Source organism: Argentina anserina, chromosome 2 (genome assembly GCF_933775445.1).
Source record: "Argentina anserina chromosome 2, drPotAnse1.1, whole genome shotgun sequence".
NCBI classification, from domain to species: Eukaryota; Viridiplantae; Streptophyta; class Magnoliopsida; order Rosales; family Rosaceae; genus Argentina; species Argentina anserina.
In genome coordinates, this window is record NC_065873.1 from 18258282 (window position 1) to 18279172 (window position 20891).

A 20891-nucleotide genomic window follows, 5' to 3' on the forward strand; every position below is an offset into this window, starting at 1 on the left:
TTAGTCAGTACAACCATTTACTTCTCTTTTGTTTTTGAAGAGAGGTAAGACACCTCCTGGAGCAAGATGTTCGTCTAATGCAAGGATTCTGTCATTGAGTGTCTTGTTAAGTTTCTATAACTGCAAATAAATCAATGGCTATTACTGTATAACGCTGCACATGAGAGCCTCTGAGGGCTTTACTGCTCAAGTGACTGAAACCAAGGAGCGGCAGCCTTGCAGGTGCTGGAAAAGCTTGCGCCAAGTTCAGAAGTTGCAATGCCAAACTCGTGTTGTTGCGGATTGAAGATTAGGACGTACTACTTGAGGAGTTGCTGTGTTTTCAATCTACAACCAACGACACCTTGTTTTGGTACATTATGCTACAAACCATGAACGATACACAATGTATACAAGTACTCCTTCGGCACTCCCATCTCTATGGGTATGCTGGGTAAACGGGTTGATAGATAGCACTTTTTCATTGCGAAGAAATCCTACAAATCCCAACTGAGGAGAGCATCTTGTCAAGCCACATGAGCATAAGTTAGACTATTAGGAAACATAATTATATTCTACTTAACCTCAACAACCTCATTGACACAAACTAAGCAAACTGAAGCTAAATGAAGATCCAATGCATCTAAACAGAGTCCAGCTACCACATGTTTCATAAACTAGTACCAAATGAAACAAATATTTACATGCATGTAGAATATATATTTAACTAGCTAAAATCATCAAATTAAACATTCGGACCTCCATTAGACGCCATATAACCAGATTTCATAGCACCTTCTTCACTATATACATAAGCCAATCCTCCATGACTCGTCACATCCACGCCTGCCATTTCTTCCTCCGATGAAATCCTCAACAGCTTCAACTTGTGCAGCAAGAAAAACAATGTCCCCATTGTCACACTCACAAACGCAGCTACCACCACAATCTGCACCAAATGCGCAGCCAACAGCTTAGCACCGCCGCCCATAAACAACCCAAATGGCCTATCCGGGTGCCCCGGATAGACCTCGTTCACATAAGCCTTCTTGGCAAACAAGGCCGTGAATATAATCCCCCAAGTCCCACACCCTCCATGAAGCTGTGCAGCCTCCAAAGGGTCATCATACGTCAACTTCTCAGCAAGCATGTTGCACCCTATCAACACCCAAGCAGCTATAATCCCACAAATAATTGCTGCCGAAGGATCAACCACAGAACAGCCAGATGTGATAGCTGCAAACCCGCCAAGCAAGCCATTGCACACATCAATGACATTCCAGTGACCGGAGAGCAGGCGCTTCCCGAAGAGTGTAGTCAGTGCTGCAGTGCATCCGGCCAAGGTACTTGTCACGGCGGTCCGTCCCACAGCGCTCCATTGTCCATAGGAAGATCCACTCTCGCCATAAACCTTCAATATGTTGATAAAAGAACCTGCATTGAAACCATACCAACCAAACCACAACAAAAATGTTCCCAACACAACCAATGTGCCACTATGTCCACGCATTGTCACGGACCGGCCTTCATGATCAAACCGGCCGATCCTAGGCCCCTCTATCAGGGCACCCCACAATCCGGCAATGCCTCCGACCAAGTGCACAACTCCGGAACCGGCAAAGTCAATTACACCGGAACCAAACAAGAGATTCTCGGCACGAGCAGGGCTAGCAAAACCGTCGGCAGACCAAAACCAATGTGACACAATTGGGTACACAAATCCTGTCAAGAAAGATGAGTATATCAAATGTTGATTGGTATGGTATATTTCCCAGATGCATTCTTCTCCAAATTGGAGGAAATTTATAGCAATACAAATTAACCTATAGCTAAGTGTGAATGGGTAGTACAATAGTAGAGCTATGTGTGAAACTTAGAAACTACTAAGTCATACATTTCAACTACATAAATGCAGTAGAGATATTGTTTGTTGTAGTCCAGATTTGCTGCTTCACTTTGTTGAATAGAACAGCTCGCAACACTCCCCCTCAAGTTGGGGAGTAGATGTCTCGCATACCCAACTTGTCTAGTGAGCTGCGGAACACTTTAGCAGAAACAACTTTGGTCAAAATATCTGCGAGTTGATCTTCAGTGCGTACATGTGGCATGTTAATAATTTTAGCTTCCAATTTCTCCTTGATGAAATGTCGATCAACTTCAACATGTTTTGTTCTGTCATGTTGAACTGGATTGTGTGCTATGTCGATGGCTGCTTTGTTGTCACAATACAAATTCATAGCATTCTCGGGTTTGAATCCCAACTCTTTCATCAAATGACGAAGCCACAACATTTCACATAGTCCATGAGCCATTCCTCTATACTCAGCTTCTGCACTGGATCTAGCAACCACCTTTTGCTTCTTACTTCTCCATGTGACCAAGTTACCTCCCACAAAAGTAAAGTAACCAGAAGTAGACCTTCTATCAGTGATAGAGCCAGCCTAATCTGCATCTGTGTATCCAGCTATTTCCGTGTGATTATTCTTTGAAAACATGATCCCTTTACCTGGATTAGCCTTCAAATACCTCAGAATTCTGTACACTGCATCCATGTGATCTTCACTTGGTGCATGCATAAATTGACTTACAACGCTTACAACATATGCAATATCAGGTCGGGTATGTGAGAGATAAATGAGCCTTCCTACTAACCTTTGATATCTCTCTTTGTTAGTAGGCACTTGGTTTGAATATTCTGCTAATTTGTGGTTTTGCTCCATAGGTGTATCTGCAGGTTTACATGCTAGCAAACCAGTCTCCATGAGTAAGTCAACCACATACTTCCTCTGAGATAGGAAAATGCCTTTACTTGATCTAGCCACCTCAATACCCAAGAAGTATTTCAGTCCTCCAAGATCTTTCATCTCAAAAACAGATGAAAGATGCTCTTGAAGTCTATTCATTTCCTCTGGGTCATTACCTGTCACAATCATATCATCCACATAAATGATAAGTGCGGTAAGTTTATCTTTATAGTGCTTCAGAAACAATGTATGGTCAGAGTTACTTTGTTTGTAACCAAATTGTTTCATAGATTGACTGAATCTTCCAAACCACGCCCTCGGTGATTGCTTTAGTCCATAAAGAGACTTCTTCAACTTGCACACCATTCCTGCTTGTGAAGGTAGAGAATAGCCAAGAGGTAGATCCATGTAGACTTCTTCTTTGAGGTCGCCATGCAGGAAATCATTTTTTACGTCAAATTGCTTTAGAGGCAAATCTAGGTTAGCTGCTAATGACAGCAGTACTCGAACAGTATTCATCTTGGCTACTGGTGCAAAGGTCTCCTGATAATCAATGCCATATGTCTGGGTATATCCTTTAGCAACTAACCTAGCTTTGTATCTATCCAGTGTACCATCAGTCGCGTACTTCAAGGTATAGATCCATCTGCATCCGACTGTTCTCTTCCCTGCTGGCTTTGGCACTAGTTCCCATGTATGATTCTTTTGCAAGGCTTCCATTTCCTCTTCCATAGCTTTGGTCCAGTTAGGATCCGCTAGAGCATCCTGTACTTTATTTGGAATGATAATAGTGGATAAATGAAGTACAAAAGACGCATATGACTTAGATAACCTATGGGAGGACATGTAATTGTTTATGGGATATTTGGCCTTGGCTTTAGGATCTGGCTCATATTGAGCCTTTGGTTGGCCACGATTTTTTCGAAACGGCAATCTAGATACTTCGACAATGTTACTTGGTTCTATTTCAAAGTTGGGCTCATAAATATCGTGAATTTCAGACACAGGGTTAATAATTACCTCTGGATCATCCTCAGGGAGCATTGGTGTTGATGGGGTATTGGAAAGGGGGAAATAATCTCTCTCTGGTGATTCTGGAGTTGGTTGATCAGCTTCTGATGTGGGTGACTGGGGTGACTGGTTACTCCTTTTAGCTTCTGATGTGGGTGACTGGGGTGACTGGTTACTCCTTTCATCATTTTCATGTTCGATTCTTGTCACTGAAGTATCTTCATGTACTTGATCAACCATGGGAAATGAGGCACCCAAGAAATCCCCTAAAGACTGCTCTTCCTTAGTTTTACTCTCCCCCTGAAGTGGAGTCGTCGGGGAAAAATATAGCTCATGTTCACAAAATGTAACATCCATGGAAACATATGAACGTTTCGAAATGGGGTTATAACACCGGTAACCTTTCTGAGTGGAAGCATAACCGATGAAGACACACTTTTCAGCACAAGCATCCAACTTAGTCCTCAGAGTGCGTTGAATATGTACATATGCTACACAACCAAAAACCTTTGGGTCAAGGGCATGTGTAGGTGGTAAAGGCAAATAGCTTGCAAGAGCTTGAATTGGTGTTTTTGGTAGTGGAGAATTTTCTTTGGATGTGGACTGAAGGGCTTGTGTAGGTAGTCTATTTATGAGGTATGCAGTAGTGAGAATAGCATCACCCCATAAATATTCAGGCATATGGGCTCCAATCAACATGGAGCGAGCAACGTCAAGAATATGGCGATTCTTTCGTTCTGCCACACCATTTTGCTGAGGGGTTCGAGGACAAGTGGTTTGATGAATAATGCCATGTGTAGCTAGATATTGGTGAAAGAGATGGCTTACATATTCTCCACCATTATCTGTTCGAAAGACTTTGATAGGCTTTTGAAACTGAGTTTGAATCATGGCATGAAAAGTCTGAAATACTGAAAAAACTTCACTTTTATTTCGTATCAAGTAAATCCAACTCATCCTGGTGCAATCATCAACAAATAGGATAAACCATTTCAATCCTATGTGCGTTGGTGGACCAGGCCCCCAAACATCAGAATGAACAAGATCAAATGGGGCTACACTTCTAGTCGAGCTCAATGGATAGCTCACACGGTGACTCTTTCCCAAAATGCAAGTGTTGCATTTAAAGTCTGATGGCTTATGATGCTGAAATAATAAAGGAAAAAGAATTTGGAGATAACTAAATGATGGATGTCCCAATCTCTTATGCCATAACCAGATTTGTTTTTCATCGGTTGATGTTTTCTTCTGAATTTGGTGCACTTCACTAACACGACGATTACTAGCAGATGTCATCTCCATGTAATATAATCCCCCTTTCTCAATACCCCGCCCAATGGTTTCCCCTGTTCGGATGTCCTGAAATATACAACACCAAGGGTAAAGAATCACACAACAATAAAGTTGTTTGGTTATCTGTTTGACTGACAAGAGGTTATGAGACAAGGAAGGAACAAGTAATACTGTATCAAGGGTAATAGTGCTTGAAAGAGTGACAGATCCAGCACCAGTAATGGGATATGAATCTCCATTAGCGTTGGTTACGCCAGACCGGTGAACTGGAGTTAAATGGTGAATGTTGCTAGAGTTATTAGTCATATGGTCAGTTGCACCAGAATCAATTATCCACATATCTTTCCAATTAAAGGTAGAATTATCTGAGAGCAGAGAGCAAGATGTACCTGAAGTGGCCATGAAGGCAAAATTCGGGTTACCAGAGTAATCACCATGTGCAGGTTTCTCAGAAATTGTATTCAAACTCAGGTCTGGTGGTGAGGCAACTTGTAAGGAGGCCTGAGATTTGCCTTTGTGCCGGTAGCTCTTTGTGATCTTATTACCATGGGACTGAAATGATTGTGCTTTCTCTCGTACTTCTTTAGCTTGTGTTTCCTTCAAGGCAGCGATGTGACCATCCCACCAGTCTGGAAAGCCAATTATGTGGAAACAAGACTCTGTCATATGTCTGGTGGAGTTACAATGAGTGCATTTCATAGGTTTTGGAGGTGCCGTTTTCCAAGATGATGTAGATGAAGAAGGATGAGAGCTACGAACATGCGGTGGTTGGTATTGAGCAGTCATGGCAGATCCTTCGTGCTTGGTATCAGACATCATCTTTTGGAGTCTGTTGTGCTCAACACTGACTTGAGAATAAGCCTCTTCTATGGAAGGTAACGGCTTAGTGTTTAGAATTCTACTCTGAACTCCATCAAGGTGAGGGTCTAACCCGGCCAAAAAAAAATAGACACGGTGCTTAGTGACTCTATTGGCCATGTATGTGATAGAATCTGCATCCTTTAGCCGGAGAAGATCCAATATGTCAAGCTCCTGCCATATTTTCTTCATATTACTGTAATAGCCATGAAGAGGAGCTCCATTCTGTTTAGTTGAAATAGAAGCAATTTGAAGCTCATAATTTCTTGTATCATCTTGAGCTACTGAAAAAGTAGTTTTAACAGCATCCCAAATTTCTTTAGCCGTCTCCAAGCTTTCATAATTTCCTCGGACATCCTTGTGCATGGAATTGAGGAGCCATGCTTGAACAAGGCTGTCTTCTTCAACCCAAATTTCATAACCCTCCTCATCATCTTCTTCAGATGGTGCTTTTTTCTTGCCGGTAAGATAGCTGAGTTTGCCTCGGCCGGTGATATTCAGTTTGGCATGTTTAGACCAAGAAATAAAGTTGGTGCTATCCATTTTTTCTGGAGTAATAGGGCCATTATCGTTGGATGATGATCGCCCTTTATGAAAAGAAGATTCTGAGTTGGTTGCTGATGTGTTGGATGAATTGGTGGAAACTTCATTGAGAACCATAGCTTAGTTTTTTTTTTCCGGGTACTAGAACAGATCAGGCGAAGCAGATTGGGCTTGGACCTGGGCTCGGGTGAGTGGACCAGGTCAAATATGTTGGCTATTAGTGCACCACAATTACGTTTCCAGCAGTAATTCCTGGAAGTTGGTCTCCACCGGCCTTGGTTCGATCGAACTGAGACCTGCGGTTGAAACGGCCTAAAATTGACGGCGTTCCGATTAGAGTTTGATGGAGCTGCGTCTGGAGGTGCTGCGATGGCGGCACGGCAATCAGGTCTGGGTATTGAAGAACATAAAGAAAATCAAGATCAGATTTTGATCAATTGATTGTGATTTTTTTTTTTTTGAGAATATGAGAGTATGGTTACGGGGAAGAACAATTAGTATTGTTTCTGGGTATGGTATGGGTACTGATAAGAGAAGAACAGAAATTGTTCCGGGTGTTTTCTGGTACGAGCTTCTGCTCAATATTTGAGCAAAAAACTTGGTGATGGGTAAATGGGAAACATATTCAAATATGGGTCTGAACTCGTGCTCTATTACAAGCTTGAGTTTGGTACGATATGGGTATTGAGTAAGGTGAAGTAGAGCTCTTCTGGTACTGGTATAAATATTGGGTTAGATGAAGAAACAAGATTCTTCAAGGGTGTACTAGTATGGGTAATATTTCAGGCTGGGAAGAAGTAGAAACAAAGTTCTTCTTCTTGGTATTTTTGGCAGCGGAATATGGTTATGGGTATCGGTCTCAAGAGCAGAATTGCTCTGATACCATGTTGATTGGTATGGTATATTTCCCAGATGCATTCTTCTCCAAATTGGAGGAAATTTATAGCAATACAAATTAACCTATAGCTAAGTGTGAATGGGTAGTACAATAGTAGAGCTATGTGTGAAACTTAGAAACTACTAAGTCATACATTTCAACTACATAAATGCAGTAGAGATATTGTTTGTTGTAGTCCAGATTTGCTGCTTCACTTTGTTGAATAGAACAGCTCGCAACATGAGCATAAGTTAGACTATTAGGAAACATAATTATATTCTACTTAACCTCAACAACCTCATTGACACAAACTAAGCAAACTGAAGCTAAATGAAGATCCAATGCATCTAAACAGAGTCCAGCTACCACATGTTTCATAAACTAGAACTACCAAATGAAACAAATATTTACATGCATGTAGAATATATATTTAACTAGCTAAAATTAGGGGTGGGCACGGGACGGGATGGGACGGGACGTGGCTCATCCCACGTCCCATCCCACTCTTTTGAATCGGGACGGGATCGGGACGGGACGCGGGTTTTTAAGAATGCATCCCACTCGGGATTAATCCCGGTTGGGATCGGGACGGGCCTAATCCCACCGTCCCATGACTTTAAAATACCTATTTTCTCAATTTTAAGAGACAATTATCATTCAATATTTCAAGTAATCAACTTAAGTCAATTAACAACATTGACAAATAGTCCATCATAAACTTAAATAGTCACAAAACAAACATCAAACAAAGGTATAGACCTAAACATTAATTACATTTTCCACCGGTACAAACTTCCCCTTTCCTTTTCCTTTTCCTCTTGGAGTTGGAGATGGACAATTGTTCTTGCTTGAAGCATTGTCCTCATGATCTGCAAAAATGACAGTCCAAGAGTAAGTCTAAATGTATAATGTCAAATTGAATTGAAATCGGTCAACAAGTATAAAGTATAAACACTTGTTAAAATGTATACCTAGCTCAAGACCTTCATAAAACTCAGTGTTTATCATTGTTGGTATATCAGCCTCTACTTCAACCTTTGCAATATCATCACCTAACATCCAATTTTGCATGCAAATCAGCCCCTCCACAGTTTTAGGAGTTAATGAGCTCCTAAAACAGTCAATTACTCTACCCCCTATTGAAAAACATGACTCTGAGGCCACTGTTGAGGTCTGAATGACAAGAACATCCCTAGCTATCGCAGCTAAGACTGGATACCTGCAGCTATTAATCTTCCACCAACTCAGGATGTCAAAGTGATCTTCTTCATCAGTTGGATCCAATGCAGCATCTAAGTATTGATCAACTTCATGAGCTGCGACTGCCTCTTCCTTTTCTTGAACAAGCTTTTTCCAATTACTGAGCCGCTGACCCCGATGGCCTGAGCTAGAGCTGCTTCCACTTATGATAGTACTAGATGAAGAATTAGGAGAATGTGGCCTCAGCATGTGTATGCCTTCATCTACATGTACCACATACTAACACAAGATGACAAGAATTTATGATTAGTCCAACAAAACATCTCAATGGTACTCACAGAAGCTCAAAACAGTAGCATCCCTAGCTATTCACAGAACAATAACACCATATATGCATCAACACACACAAATCATGTTGGTTTTGTGGCTGTCAATCAAAGCTATCTCACTTTTGGTTAACGATTCCATAAAACGAAATTTCGATCTCAAAAACATCATTTGCACACACATATCATTACCATATATGCATCAGCACTCACAAATCAGTAGCATCATCTAAAAAATATCATTTACACACATCATTACCATATATGCATCATAAGCAGTTGAAGTATGAAGTAATACCTGATTATAAAGATCCATAAACAGCTTTTTGATCTCCTTTGTTCTTCTTTCCACCTCACAAACAGGCAGCTCCTCTTCCATATACATGTGTGTTACATTTTTTAACTTGAATCTTGCATCTAAAACTAGACCAATAACCAACATGTTGTTAAGGTCCCCAAAAGAGCCAAAATACTTCAACCATTTGCTTCTCATATTGCTAGCCATGTCTATCAATGTCTTTGTAGTTTCTAACCCACTTGCCAACCGAGGTGTTAGTAACAAGCTTTTTATGTTGGTCTCCATGTCAATAACATCATGTAAAGCAGTGTGCACAGTAGGGTGCAATGATGCACTGTTCCTTAGAGTAACCTCATAGAAAAGTCTTAAGAAATTGACAAACACTTTCGCCTTGTCCCAATCTTCTTCATTCGGAGGTCCCACCTTCTTTCTGTGACTAGTGCTAGGTACTAGATTTCCATCTTCATCAAATTCTTCATCTGGTTCTTTAAAGTAAGCTGCAAAGGTTGACTCCTCATCTTCCAACATTAGTGCGAATACTTGTTCAAACTTCAAAGCCGATTCCAACATTATATAGGTGCTGTTCCACCTTGTTGGGACATCCATGCACACAAGTCCCTTACACTCAAGCTTTTCCCTTTCTACAGCCTTCTTAAAAATATCTAACCTATTTGCAGAAGACCTCACAAACTTCACAGCATTCCTAATTGCCAACACAGATTTCTGCAACCTTTTCAAACCATGCCCCACTATTAAGTTAGTAATGTGAGCAGTGCACCTCACATGCATGTATTTTCCGTTTAAAATTTGATCATAAGCTGCCGACTTATTCATCTTAGCAACCAGCCACTCTAAAGCACACTTATTTGAAGAAGCATTATCAACAGTAACACACATCACTTTCTCAATTCCCCACTGCACCAAGCATGATTCAATAAGCTTCCCTATAGTTGGCCCTTGATGGTTTTGAATCATACTAAAGTTAAGGATCCTCTTGTGCATTTTCCAATCTGCATCGACAAAATGCGCAGTAAGCACCATGTAATTGATATTTTGAACACTAGTCCAAGTGTCGGTGGTTAGACTCAGCCTATATGCTTTCAAACTCTTTTTTAGTGCATGTTTTTGGATGCCATACATATTTAGAAACCTTCTACACACTGTTCTTCTTGAAGTCTTTTCAAAAGAAGGACACACTCTCTGACAAAATATGTTAAACCCTAGCTTGTCTACAAAGCTAAATGGCAGCTCATCAATGACAATCATCTCTACACAAGCTTCAACAAAATCTTCCTGATTTTGAGCTTTTGTACTTGTGCTCAGTTTATTTGACCGAGACTTATCCCCTACAAGATTTTTTTGTGTCTTATCTCCCTCATGTGGAAAATACCTACAACCTTGATTGAGATGCCTAAGCAAACCAGATGTACCACTCTTACCCTCAACAATGAAATCCCCAAACTTCCCCCTAGGACAATGGATGCAATATGCCCTTCTCTGAACTCTCTGGATTACTTTACCATGAACATCTTTTACTCTCTCAAATTTTTCATACTCTTTGAAATGATCCCAAACCATACTAGTACGTTTTGTACCTAGAGAAGAAGACTCACCACCCTCACTTACAGAAGCAGCAGGTTCAACTACACTTGGAGCAGGTCCATTGGCAACAGCAGGTGTTTGGCTTGAAGCAGGTTGGCTTCCAACTTCAAGTAGCTCCAAAGGAGTAGGAGATGCTGCTGTTGAAGAACTCCCAAGACCAGAAGCAGAGGGATTAGGTCGAACCAAACCCGACTTCTTTCCTCTAGCCATCCTAAACCAATTTGACAAGAAACACATCATTAGTCAACCTATATGCAGTGGAAATGTGAAATGCTGGAGCTTTCATGAATAGAACACAAAAACAAAAATAGAAGCAAAAACACATGGTCAGCTTTATAAAACAATCTACATATATTGATTTCATTTATATACATATAGTATAGAGATTACATTCCTTAATTTGTGTAATGTCTGTGCAGAAGCAAATGATGATTAAAAACAACAATTATCATTATATTTATATCTATATCAAAGAACATGAACTCAAGAACATGTATGATTGAACCTAAAAATGATTGAAATGGGAATATAATTGTATCCTATTGTCCAATATTGCTTCAAACTCAATGATCCAGCACTCAAGCAACCATGCTTCAAACTATGTAATACATCAAAACCTACATTGTTTACTACCTATCATACTACTCTATGCAGCATCATATAATCTCTTAGTAATTGTTACGTTTGTGGCTGACAACTGTGACCAACTGAAAATATGAGATAGCTGAACCATTATTCTAGTTCTTGAGACTGTCAGGAAATATGACATCCTTTGCTGGTTGCTATCTTAATCAGATTGTTTATGATAGATCATACTTTCTAATGTAATTTGGACACTATGATATAGTTACCATGACATTATTATGATGAATTTTTGAACAAGTTGTCTTTTTACAGGAAGAGTTTCAGAATGTATATGTTGAAACACATGTAGGCACTTGATTATCCCTTGACACTGTTTAACTACTTATGTTCAAATAAAATGAATGCATAAATATATAATTAATTGATGTAGGTCTTTCTGTGTTATTTTGGAATACCTGAAACATAATAGAATCAAAATGTTTGTATTCTAGTTGAAAATATGATGTAGATGATGCATTTATTTTACCAATTGAATTATTATTCAGATTACTGACGCAGTATTCATCTCTTTAGATTATTATTAGTTAATCTTTCTTCCTGTAGGTTGGAACTGCCATGGATATTGTAGAACAACTGGTGGAAGAACAAAGTCTGGATCCTTTGTTTACAAGTAAGTACATATATCTTATTATCTTGGACTATATAAACTGATGCTTACGGAAAATCTCTTTTCCCATGGATAAGAACAAAACAATAAAAGGAAAGTACACAAGTGCTGGACAAAATTGTGTATGCTCAGTTTTTTACATTCATTTCTTTCTATTGACAAGTCCACTATGCAATATATGACATCATGTTTCAACAAAAGGAATGAGAACATAATTCTCCAAAAGAAAAAAAAATATATATATATAAGGAGGGAACAGACTAATTGACTCATCTATTCGTATGTTAAGTCTCTTAAATTGTATGGTTTTAACACACCTAGTGGTCATTTTGTTTTGATGTAGTGCTAGAATTCCATGATTGAGTCCTCTGTTTTTACTCTTTCAAATTTTAAGCCATATAGGTTCTTTACAGTGACCAAGTTCATACTCAGCTTCAATCTCTTTGGTCCAAAGTGACCAAATGCTACAGACTACTTCGGTCAAATAATCTATGCATATAACACAGGATGAGAGAACTACACAATGTTCAAATTACTTCAACATCCAGAAATCTCAAAAACTAAAAATTACAAATAGACTCATATGAAACAATGAAAAGGGTCACCGAGTATATCTCTGATGCCCTGGAAGTATAGCTTTTGTTATTTGAGTGATTATACACTGTTACTTCATCTACTATCTATGCCGATCATTCAAAAGCTTGCATAAACAAGTTAGAGGAGAAACTATCAAGACTAGAAATTGGATCCACAATTTAGTACAAAAACAAAAACAATCTAAGTGGGAAATATGCACAACTAGGCAAACACCCTGCATCATCTATTCATCTATATTCAACAGAAATAATTGAAATCTCAGTGGGAGAACTTACCCAGATTATGGAATTCTGAGAGCTTAGAGAAAGAGAGGAAGTGATGAAATGCTGGGGGTTGAGGCTAAGGTAGTATGAGTATGGGTGAGGAGACGGCGGCGATGAGGTAGGAGGGGGTGGAAGTGGAGGGAGCAGGTTGGCAAGATGGGAGAGAACACAGAGAAGGATGGCATCTGTTCTCTGCCTCGATGAGAATGGAAAGCAGGAAAGGTATGACTGAATCTGAAACAGTTCTTTGCGGCTTAACACATAACCTGATAACCCTAACAAATTTAAATCAACGGCCATGATGAATAATCCAAGGGTCAAGATTAAAAGTTATTTAATTGCGGGACGGGACGGGACGAAGCGGGATATAAATTATTCGTCCCACGTCCCGTCCCACTGTTATGAAACGGGACGGGATCAGGACGGGACAAACGTTTTTAGACCTCCGTCCCGTCCCGTCCCTATGAATTTCGGGACGGGATCGGGACGGGATCGGGATTTTCGTTTTTTATGCCCACCCCTAGCTAAAATCATCAAATCAAACATTCGGACCTCCATTAGACGCCATATAACCAGATTTCATAGCACCTTCTTCACTATATACATAAGCCAATCCTCCATGACTCGTCACATCCACGCCTGCCATTTCTTCCTCCGATGAAATCCTCAACAGCTTCAACTTGTGCAGCAAGAAAAACAATGTCCCCATTGTCACACTCACAAACGCAGCTACCACCACAATCTGCACCAAATGCGCAGCCAACAGCTTAGCACCGCCGCCCATAAACAACCCAAATGGCCTATCCGGGTGCCCCGGATATACCTCGTTCACATAAGCCTTCTTGGCAAACAAGGTCGTGAATATAATCCCCCAAGTCCCACACCCTCCATGAAGCTGTGCAGCCTCCAAAGGGTCATCATACGTCAACTTCTCAGCAAGCATGTTGCACCCTATCAACACCCAAGCAGCTATAATCCCACAAATAATTGCTGCCGAAGGATCAACCACAGAACAGCCAGATGTGATAGCTGCAAACTTGCCAAGCAAGCCATTGCACACATCAATGACATTCCAGTGACCGGAGAGCAGGCGCTTCCCGAAGAGTGTAGTCAGTGCTGCAGCGCATCCGGCCAAGGTACTTGTCACGGCGGTCCGTCCCACAGCGCTCCATTGTCCATAGGAAGATCCACTCTCGCCATAAACCTTCAATATGTTGATAAAAGAACCTGCATTGAAACCATACCAACCAAACCACAACAAAAATGTTCCCAACACAACCAATGTGCCACTATGTCCACGCATTGTCACGGACCGGCCTTCATGATCAAACCGGCCGATCCTAGGCCCCTCTATCAGGGCACCCCACAATCCGGCAATGCCTCCGACCAAGTGCACAACTCCGGAACCGGCAAAGTCAATTACACCGGAACCAAACAAGAGATTCTCGGCACGAGCAGGGCTAGCAAAACCGTCGGCAGACCAAAACCAATGTGACACAATTGGGTACACAAATCCTGTCAAGAAAGATGAGTATATCAAATAGGCCACGAACTGAGTCCTTTCGGCGATGGAGCCACTAGTGATTCCGGCAGCGGCAATGGCAAAGGCCCATTGGTAGAGAAAGAAGCCGTAGTCAAAAGAAGGGTATTGGAAGTATCGTGGTGGTGTGTTGAAATATTGGCGGTGAAGCCATGGCTGAAGAGTGCTGCAGGGAAGAAAGGCTGCAGAGGCTGTGCAGGCAGAGTTGCAAGTGGAACTGCAGCATGCAAGTGTAGTTGTGCTTGGTGCAGGGCTGCAAGCATAGCTGCTCTCTCTGGCGAATGGTGAAGGTGAAGGCGAAGGATGTCATTTGCTCAAGTTGGTGGTCGTTTCCTTCATTTGGTGTCGTTTGAAGCTCTTCCTACATTATTTAATGCAAGATCAAATTTGCAGATTTTCTCTCCTCAATTCCTGGTTGTTTGTCACTCAATCAACTACTATTCCTTAATTTCTGGTTTCCTTGGTTTGTATAAATCTAGTTTTCAACTTTGTACTGTACACAGTAGGTTAACAACTTCTTTTTTCTTGTTATTTAAGTTCTCTCTTGTTCTTGTAATCTTCAACTGAATGAAACACTTGGAACATTTTGCCAAGTTCAGTTCACCATTTTCAACAAAGGGGAAGGAAAATCGCTGAGGCCAAAGAATTGCTTGCCGATGAAGCCATTGGAGGGAGTTCCATAGGCGAAGGCGAACCCTACAAGGTAGTAGAAGATGCCGCCGGTGGCGGCGTCGAGGACGTTGGTGAGCATAATGTTCATGGTGTTTTTGGCGCGAACGAAGCCGGCGCAGAGCATGGCGAAGCCGAGCTGCATGGCAAAGACAAGGTACGCGGAAAAGAGAAGGTACGTGTTGTCAACTGCATAGCCCGTGTCGACAAACTTGTTTGACATGGCACCGAAGCGGCCACAGATGTATTCCGCGGCCGCTGTGGCATTGGGGCCGAGGAGTGGCTGGAGGTCGGTGGCGGAGCAAGTGATGGCCGCCATTGCAGGGAGAAATGTGGAGAGGGGTGTAAAGACACAGAATCTGAATAAAAGGAATGGAGGGTTTTATAGTGAGAAACCGAAGATTCTTTAGAATTCAAGAGATTCTCAAGAATTTGGTTATGAATGGGAGATTCTTGAGAGATTCCGGAGTGAAAAGTAGAGGTTGTCCATGTACATAGGGATTACAGTTCATCACTTTAGCATTCTTGCTGTGAAATTATGAATTTTACTTCCAAAAAAGGAAGGAAATTGGAAAATAACGTGGGGAATTTCAAATTCTATACCAAGTGAAACGAATGTTTTAACAACACGTTATTATTGAAAAGAATATGTTAACAATATTCTTTCATCAGTTGTCCAATAGTTTTGTTTCTTTCATCATATATACATTTCATTCCTGTTTTGCTTCTAATTACTTGTTATGGGGGTGCATGATATTTGAAATTACGGTCTTTTTCTATAGTTGTAAACGCTCTCAACCACTACTATTTTAGGCATATCACACAGCTGCTAATTACCTTGAGCACTAGGCGTTTACGTATAGAACTACTGTGTTGAAGTGTCAACCTTTTTTAGCCATGAGAAGTCTAAAGAATAGAGATTCCATAATGAAGAGAAAGACGAAATGCTGATAGATACATGTATCTGCTGTCTTCATGTTTTAATGATGTAAGACCCAACTTAACTAGCAAACTAACATTTGGCAAAGAATCAGGATTGCACAACATGGTGATTTCCCTTGCCTTCATCTGCTTTAGAATTTTGACTAGGAACTCGGTATCATGAGAAATGCAGCCTACTGTGGAAGAGCCCAGCCTCCGGCTTTGAATTCTTTGTAGAAGCTGGATCTTTTAGAAACAACAGCAAACACTGCACACCCAGCAAAGAGTTGTGTTAAGGCAACAAGATTTAAACAAATGAAAACTTCATGACTACAATAAGTGAAAGCACACCTGGGATCCCTGGAATAATGAAATTGGCTTCTTTCAGAATATCGTAGAGTGTTCTTTTTTCGTTTACTTTGACCCACTTGGAGGAACCTTTGCCTGAGGCACATCAGATAATGGATGATTAGCTAACACTGGAAGAAGGCAAAACCTACGGAGAGGGTATAATCTTTGCAAAAAGTGAGTATAAAGCGGACCAAAGCAATTAGTTGAATCACTATAAGAAATAGATCACCAAATTGATAAGTCAAATACAACACTTAGTTGGAACAGAACTAAAGAAGATGCATGAAAAGTAAGAGATGACTATCAGATATCCCAAATGAACTGCAAGATTGTATTAGAGTTCATTAGGTATGAAATATCATACATTGATCGTAGTGAGGAAAAAGCTCAAAGACCCCATCTCAAAATCACCAATCTAATTTCAGTCTCTGAACTTGTATCACATGAGCACATACAATCTACAGACAAGATTTATTATTTGTATCGCACATCCAACTGAAAACATAATTATATGTAGTGACCGAACACCCAAGACGCACAGGATCTAACAAAAAAAAAACACACAGGACAGAGGTTTTATTAAAATAGCAAAGGTGTAAACTTCTATAGTACGATAAATAAAGTTGTCATAGTGTAAGATTTCTGCACTGAAAGCCTAATAATCATGTGAATAGGCTAAGGTATATCAGCACACCACTGACGGTATAAGCTCTCACAGCATAACCTCTACATACACTCATGAACTATGATTTTGATTTCTTCCCTAATTGACAAATCACTGGTAAAGATTACAGATAAAGGAGTAAAGTAATGTACATATCAATAGCTATCACATGAAAGAGGAAATTGGAAGGAAAATAATTTGAATTCCTCTCACCTGCTGAGCTTCCAACATTAGAATTATTAGTTGCATCTTTTTCTTCCCCGACCATGCTTTCTAGATTGGATGCTGGAGTTCCCTCAAGGAGACCACGGAGAATCTTTGTCTTTGGCAATGGAACTCCTGATTCGGCCTGGTAAACGAAAAGGTGGAGGAAATAAAATGAGGCACAACTATGCGACCTCTAAAGATACAGAAAATCATTACTTAAGAGTACTTGGATGTGCATCCAACAAGCTTCAGGGAATAGGAAATTGCGAGGGCTAGTGTTCTATGAGTTTTAAATTTTTAATACACAGACACGCACAAAAAATTCCCTAGAAAAAGATAGCCGTCACATTTTTACCCAATATCAGTGCAACACAAAAGAAATATCCTCAAAAGTCAATTTCTACCAACAAGCCAGAGTAAACTCATGCCCTGACAGTTGGGCTAGACAAACCCACAAGCTAATCACAATTTATGTCCAACAGGCATACTAGAGTCCAGTAGAGATCATGTGAAAAAGTGAATCGCAACATCCTAGTACTTTATCTATCATCAGTTCATGTGGTTGATATGGTAACATTGGTTAGTAAAAATCAGCTGATTGATATCATAATCACAAAAAAAGAAGAAGCAGAAAACACATAACCGCATGCCAACTAAAAGATCATTTGCTGAAGAAATTCAATATGGAAGAATTTACAAATGAGACTTGAATGGACTATGAACTTCCTTCCATTATACATACAGGAGTTCAAGAACAAAATCACATTCAATCAAATGACTTACTTCATAGTATAGTTCAACAGCATCACGAACATAATTGTGTTCCTGGTCCCATGGCAAAGGAGGGGCGCTTTCTGAAAACATGTTTGGGGGTTCAGGAAATAACAAAATCCACATTTGTTGAATATCATCACATACCACATAAAATAATTATTGAAAATTCATCTCCGAAAATTTGAGACAACACTTTCTAAAGAAGGATATCATATCAAGATGAGCCGAGAACATTTCTGTCTCACAGAAATCCTCGATAAAGTCACTGGACATAACCTCTGGATACAAAAGAAGAACAGGCCAATGAAGAATACTATTTTTGTCCAATACAGGCTTTCTAGCTCCAGTAAGTTCTTGATATATTGGATTCCCAACCTTCAAGCATCTTTTTTCAATCGCAGAAACAATGTCCTGCTCAAAAAATAAACAAAAATCAGCTTCCTAACATACACCACAAACAGACTAATTCAAAATAATATCATCCCAATAGCACAACAATCACACCTTAGCCTCAGAAAGAGCCTTGGAGACTTGAGCCTCGCGCTGTTCAAGTTCCATCCTCTTCAACTCAACCTGTCCTAACAGCTTCTGTAACCCTTCATTACTTGTGTCAATTTCAAGCCCTTTTTTGCAATATGAAATCGAATCATCCAACAAGTTCAATGATGAACACGCTTTCGCAGCTCGGTACAATGCCTAAACCAAAATGCCAAATATCCTCAACTCCCCAAAACAACCAAAAATCCAACCTTTACAAACAAAAACCAGCTGAGAACAAGCACATGTTTTGAGAACTAGTAACTACCTTAACATTGATGTTACTGAGCCTAATTGCCTCCTCAGCATCAGTAAGAGCACGTCTGTAGTTACCAAGCAGAAGATTGACATGGGCTCTATTGGAATACAGCAGAGACGTCTCAGGGTCACTCAAAGCTTGGTTATTGATGGCCCTGGTGTAACAGTCTATGGCATCCGAGTAATACTTCTTACCCTTCTTCACAAACTCGTTGCCCTTCTCCTGCACAAACCCAGATAAACTTTAAACACAAGAGACCAGAAGAATCACGATAATGTTTAGTTGTTGAGAGAAAAAGAGAGGACCTTGAGTTCAATAGCAGCAGATTCTTTGAGGGCTGCGATGGCGTCGAGGTCAGCCTTTTCACTTTCGGTTTGGGGTTCGGCGCCTTTTTCCATCCAGAGTGCCATTGCTTTTGTGTATCTGAAACTCGGTTCTTCCCAACTAGTTTGTTCTTCTGCTACTTCGTATAACCTGCGAACTCAGCTAGTAGAAAGAGGCAGAGGACCGTTTTCTGTTTAGTTTGGAATTTTTGTTTTTTGGCAAAGTGTTTAGTTTGGACTTTGGAGACTCCTAGTCATGACATGATGACCATACTAGGGTCACTCCTTTTCTTTTCTTGAAGAAAATTTGGAGATCGTTTGAGACCGCGAGCACTAATTGTGATGGCTACGATGATCATATTTGCTCTTTGGGGAGTAGAAAATTATGGAAAAGGGAAAATCAATCGATCACTATCAACAATGTATGTGGAATACTCTCTCACATAAATACAATTGTGAATTAGAACATGATGCTCAAGTTTTTCGATAAAAGTAAACACAGCTTAAAGAGTATCATGCAATATTTTCATATTGATTCAATTCATAATATTTTATACTTTCATCAACGCTTAAATAATGAAGTACTTTGTAACACGTATTTTTTTCAATCTTAATCGATGTAGCACACAAAAATGGGGGTATTGTCTTTACCTCAATACCAAACACAAAAATGTCTATACAATTGCGAAAGACACATCAATTTTGTATTTTGCCATGAACTTCACGCAGCAACAACTCAGACCTACAAACAATCCTCCTACTGTCACAAACTATACGCTCAATCATCTCATGCCTCTCTGCCGGCCTCAACGGTTTCAACAACAAATGCGTTCTCCCCACCATCTCCGATCTCTTACTGTAAATCTCCCTCGCCGGCACCACATGTCTCCACCAAAAATCTGAAAGACCCTGCTCCAAAACACCCCAATAATCCCTATCCCTATACAACTTAAACAAGCTGCTCCCATTTATAGTCCAAACATAGAAATGCATCCACTCCTTGTCAAGAATTTCCATCAGCCCCTGCGCCTGGGGGACACACTGCGCCGGAATGCGCCTCCACGGCCACGCCCTGCTCTTCTCCCCATCGAAAAATGGGCACCTGATTTCAAGTACTCCACTCGACTCGATTATTCCATCTGGTGAAGCTGCAAGCCAATCAGCTCTGCTATGGACTTGGAACCCAACAGGGGAGACATCGAGTTGGGTTATCATCTTGTACTTTTGAAGAGCTTCTGCTTCTTTGATGTTACTCCAGGAGGTGGACAGGTTACCTGAGAACGGCTTGACTGCTCCGATCTTTTCTCGCCAGAGCCGCACCCTCTGGCGAGGCCAGAACCCGACAGCCGCCGCGAATGTGCTGGCCGTCAGTTTATCTTGTCTCAGCTGTTGCCAGTTCTTGGAGGTGTTCTGGAGAGTGATTGCATAAGCAGGGGAGAAGTTTCGACAGAACTGAAACTGGGTTCGGATGATGGGTATGTGGATAGCTGCAAGCATTACTAGGATGGAGATGATCGAGAATTTTGAGGACACGAACATGTTTCAGGGTTTTGGGGATTATGCTTCAGGGTTTTGGGTTCCATGGTTTTTGGGGGGTTTAGACTTTAGAGATACAGGCAGAGGTTTTGGTAAATTGAATGTGCGCTTTCAAAAGGGGCTACGTTATTTGCTGACTTTGCTCTTATAAACTTTGACAACCTTTCATTTCTTTAACCATGGCAATCTGCTTTTTGCAACAGCTTCATACCGGCACTGCCATCGAGCACGAAGCTGCCTGAAGAGCGCGATTCAATATAAGCTGCA

At 40.7% G+C, this 20891-nt stretch overlaps 4 protein-coding genes across 4 annotated transcripts; all 4 read right to left on the reverse strand.

Moving 5' to 3' along the window:
• Nucleotides 1-8064: 8064 nt before the first annotated feature.
• On the reverse strand, nucleotides 8065-10941 carry LOC126784093 (zinc finger BED domain-containing protein RICESLEEPER 4-like). The gene is made up of 3 exons (XM_050509589.1): nucleotides 9130-10941; nucleotides 8277-8784; nucleotides 8065-8174 (listed from the first exon to the last, which is right to left on the reverse strand). The coding sequence occupies exons 1-3, from the start codon at nucleotides 10939-10941 to the stop codon at nucleotides 8065-8067; spliced, it is 2430 nt and encodes an 809-aa protein (XP_050365546.1).
• A 2440-nt stretch (nucleotides 10942-13381) lies between these two features.
• Nucleotides 13382-15377, reverse strand: LOC126783116 (ammonium transporter 1 member 4-like). Its single transcript, XM_050508518.1, has 2 exons — nucleotides 15004-15377; nucleotides 13382-14489 (listed from the first exon to the last, which is right to left on the reverse strand). The coding sequence occupies exons 1-2, from the start codon at nucleotides 15369-15371 to the stop codon at nucleotides 13382-13384; spliced, it is 1476 nt and encodes a 491-aa protein (XP_050364475.1). The 5' UTR covers nucleotides 15372-15377.
• Nucleotides 15378-15982: 605 nt separating this feature from the next.
• LOC126783571 (uncharacterized) lies at nucleotides 15983-19293 on the reverse strand. The gene is made up of 8 exons (XM_050509060.1): nucleotides 19071-19293; nucleotides 18775-18987; nucleotides 18474-18665; nucleotides 18178-18380; nucleotides 17979-18057; nucleotides 17202-17337; nucleotides 16325-16417; nucleotides 15983-16241 (listed from the first exon to the last, which is right to left on the reverse strand). The coding sequence occupies exons 1-8, from the start codon at nucleotides 19173-19175 to the stop codon at nucleotides 16168-16170; spliced, it is 1095 nt and encodes a 364-aa protein (XP_050365017.1). The 5' UTR covers nucleotides 19176-19293; the 3' UTR covers nucleotides 15983-16167.
• Nucleotides 19294-19784: 491 nt separating this feature from the next.
• LOC126784094 (uncharacterized) lies at nucleotides 19785-20585 on the reverse strand. Its single transcript, XM_050509590.1, has one exon. The coding sequence runs from the start codon at nucleotides 20583-20585 to the stop codon at nucleotides 19785-19787; it is 801 nt and encodes a 266-aa protein (XP_050365547.1).
• Nucleotides 20586-20891: the final 306 nt, after the last annotated feature.

Excerpts from the sequence above, each read along its gene's own strand:
- LOC126784094 (XM_050509590.1), bottom strand. The coding sequence starts at position 20,585 with ATGCTTGCAGCTATCCACATACCCATCATCCGAACCCAGTTTCAGTTC.
- LOC126784093 (XM_050509589.1), bottom strand. The coding sequence starts at position 10,941 with ATGGCTAGAGGAAAGAAGTCGGGTTTGGTTCGACCTAATCCCTCTGCT. Across the intron at positions 8,785-9,129 it reads TTATGGATCTTTATAATCAG|TATGTGGTACATGTAGATGA; the intron begins GTATTACTTCAT and ends ATCTTGTGTTAG. Across the intron at positions 8,175-8,276 it reads TTATGAAGGTCTTGAGCTAG|ATCATGAGGACAATGCTTCA; the intron begins GTATACATTTTA and ends TCATTTTTGCAG.
- LOC126783116 (XM_050508518.1), bottom strand. The coding sequence starts at position 15,371 with ATGGCGGCCATCACTTGCTCCGCCACCGACCTCCAGCCACTCCTCGGC. Across the intron at positions 14,490-15,003 it reads GGCCTCAGCGATTTTCCTTC|CCCTTCTTTTGACTACGGCT; the intron begins CCCTTTGTTGAA and ends ATACTTCCAATA.
- LOC126783571 (XM_050509060.1), bottom strand. The coding sequence starts at position 19,175 with ATGGCACTCTGGATGGAAAAAGGCGCCGAACCCCAAACCGAAAGTGAA. Across the intron at positions 18,381-18,473 it reads AGGCTCTTTCTGAGGCTAAG|GACATTGTTTCTGCGATTGA; the intron begins GTGTGATTGTTG and ends TTTTTTGAGCAG. Across the intron at positions 16,242-16,324 it reads CATTATTCCAGGGATCCCAG|TGTTTGCTGTTGTTTCTAAA; the intron begins GTGTGCTTTCAC and ends CTGGGTGTGCAG.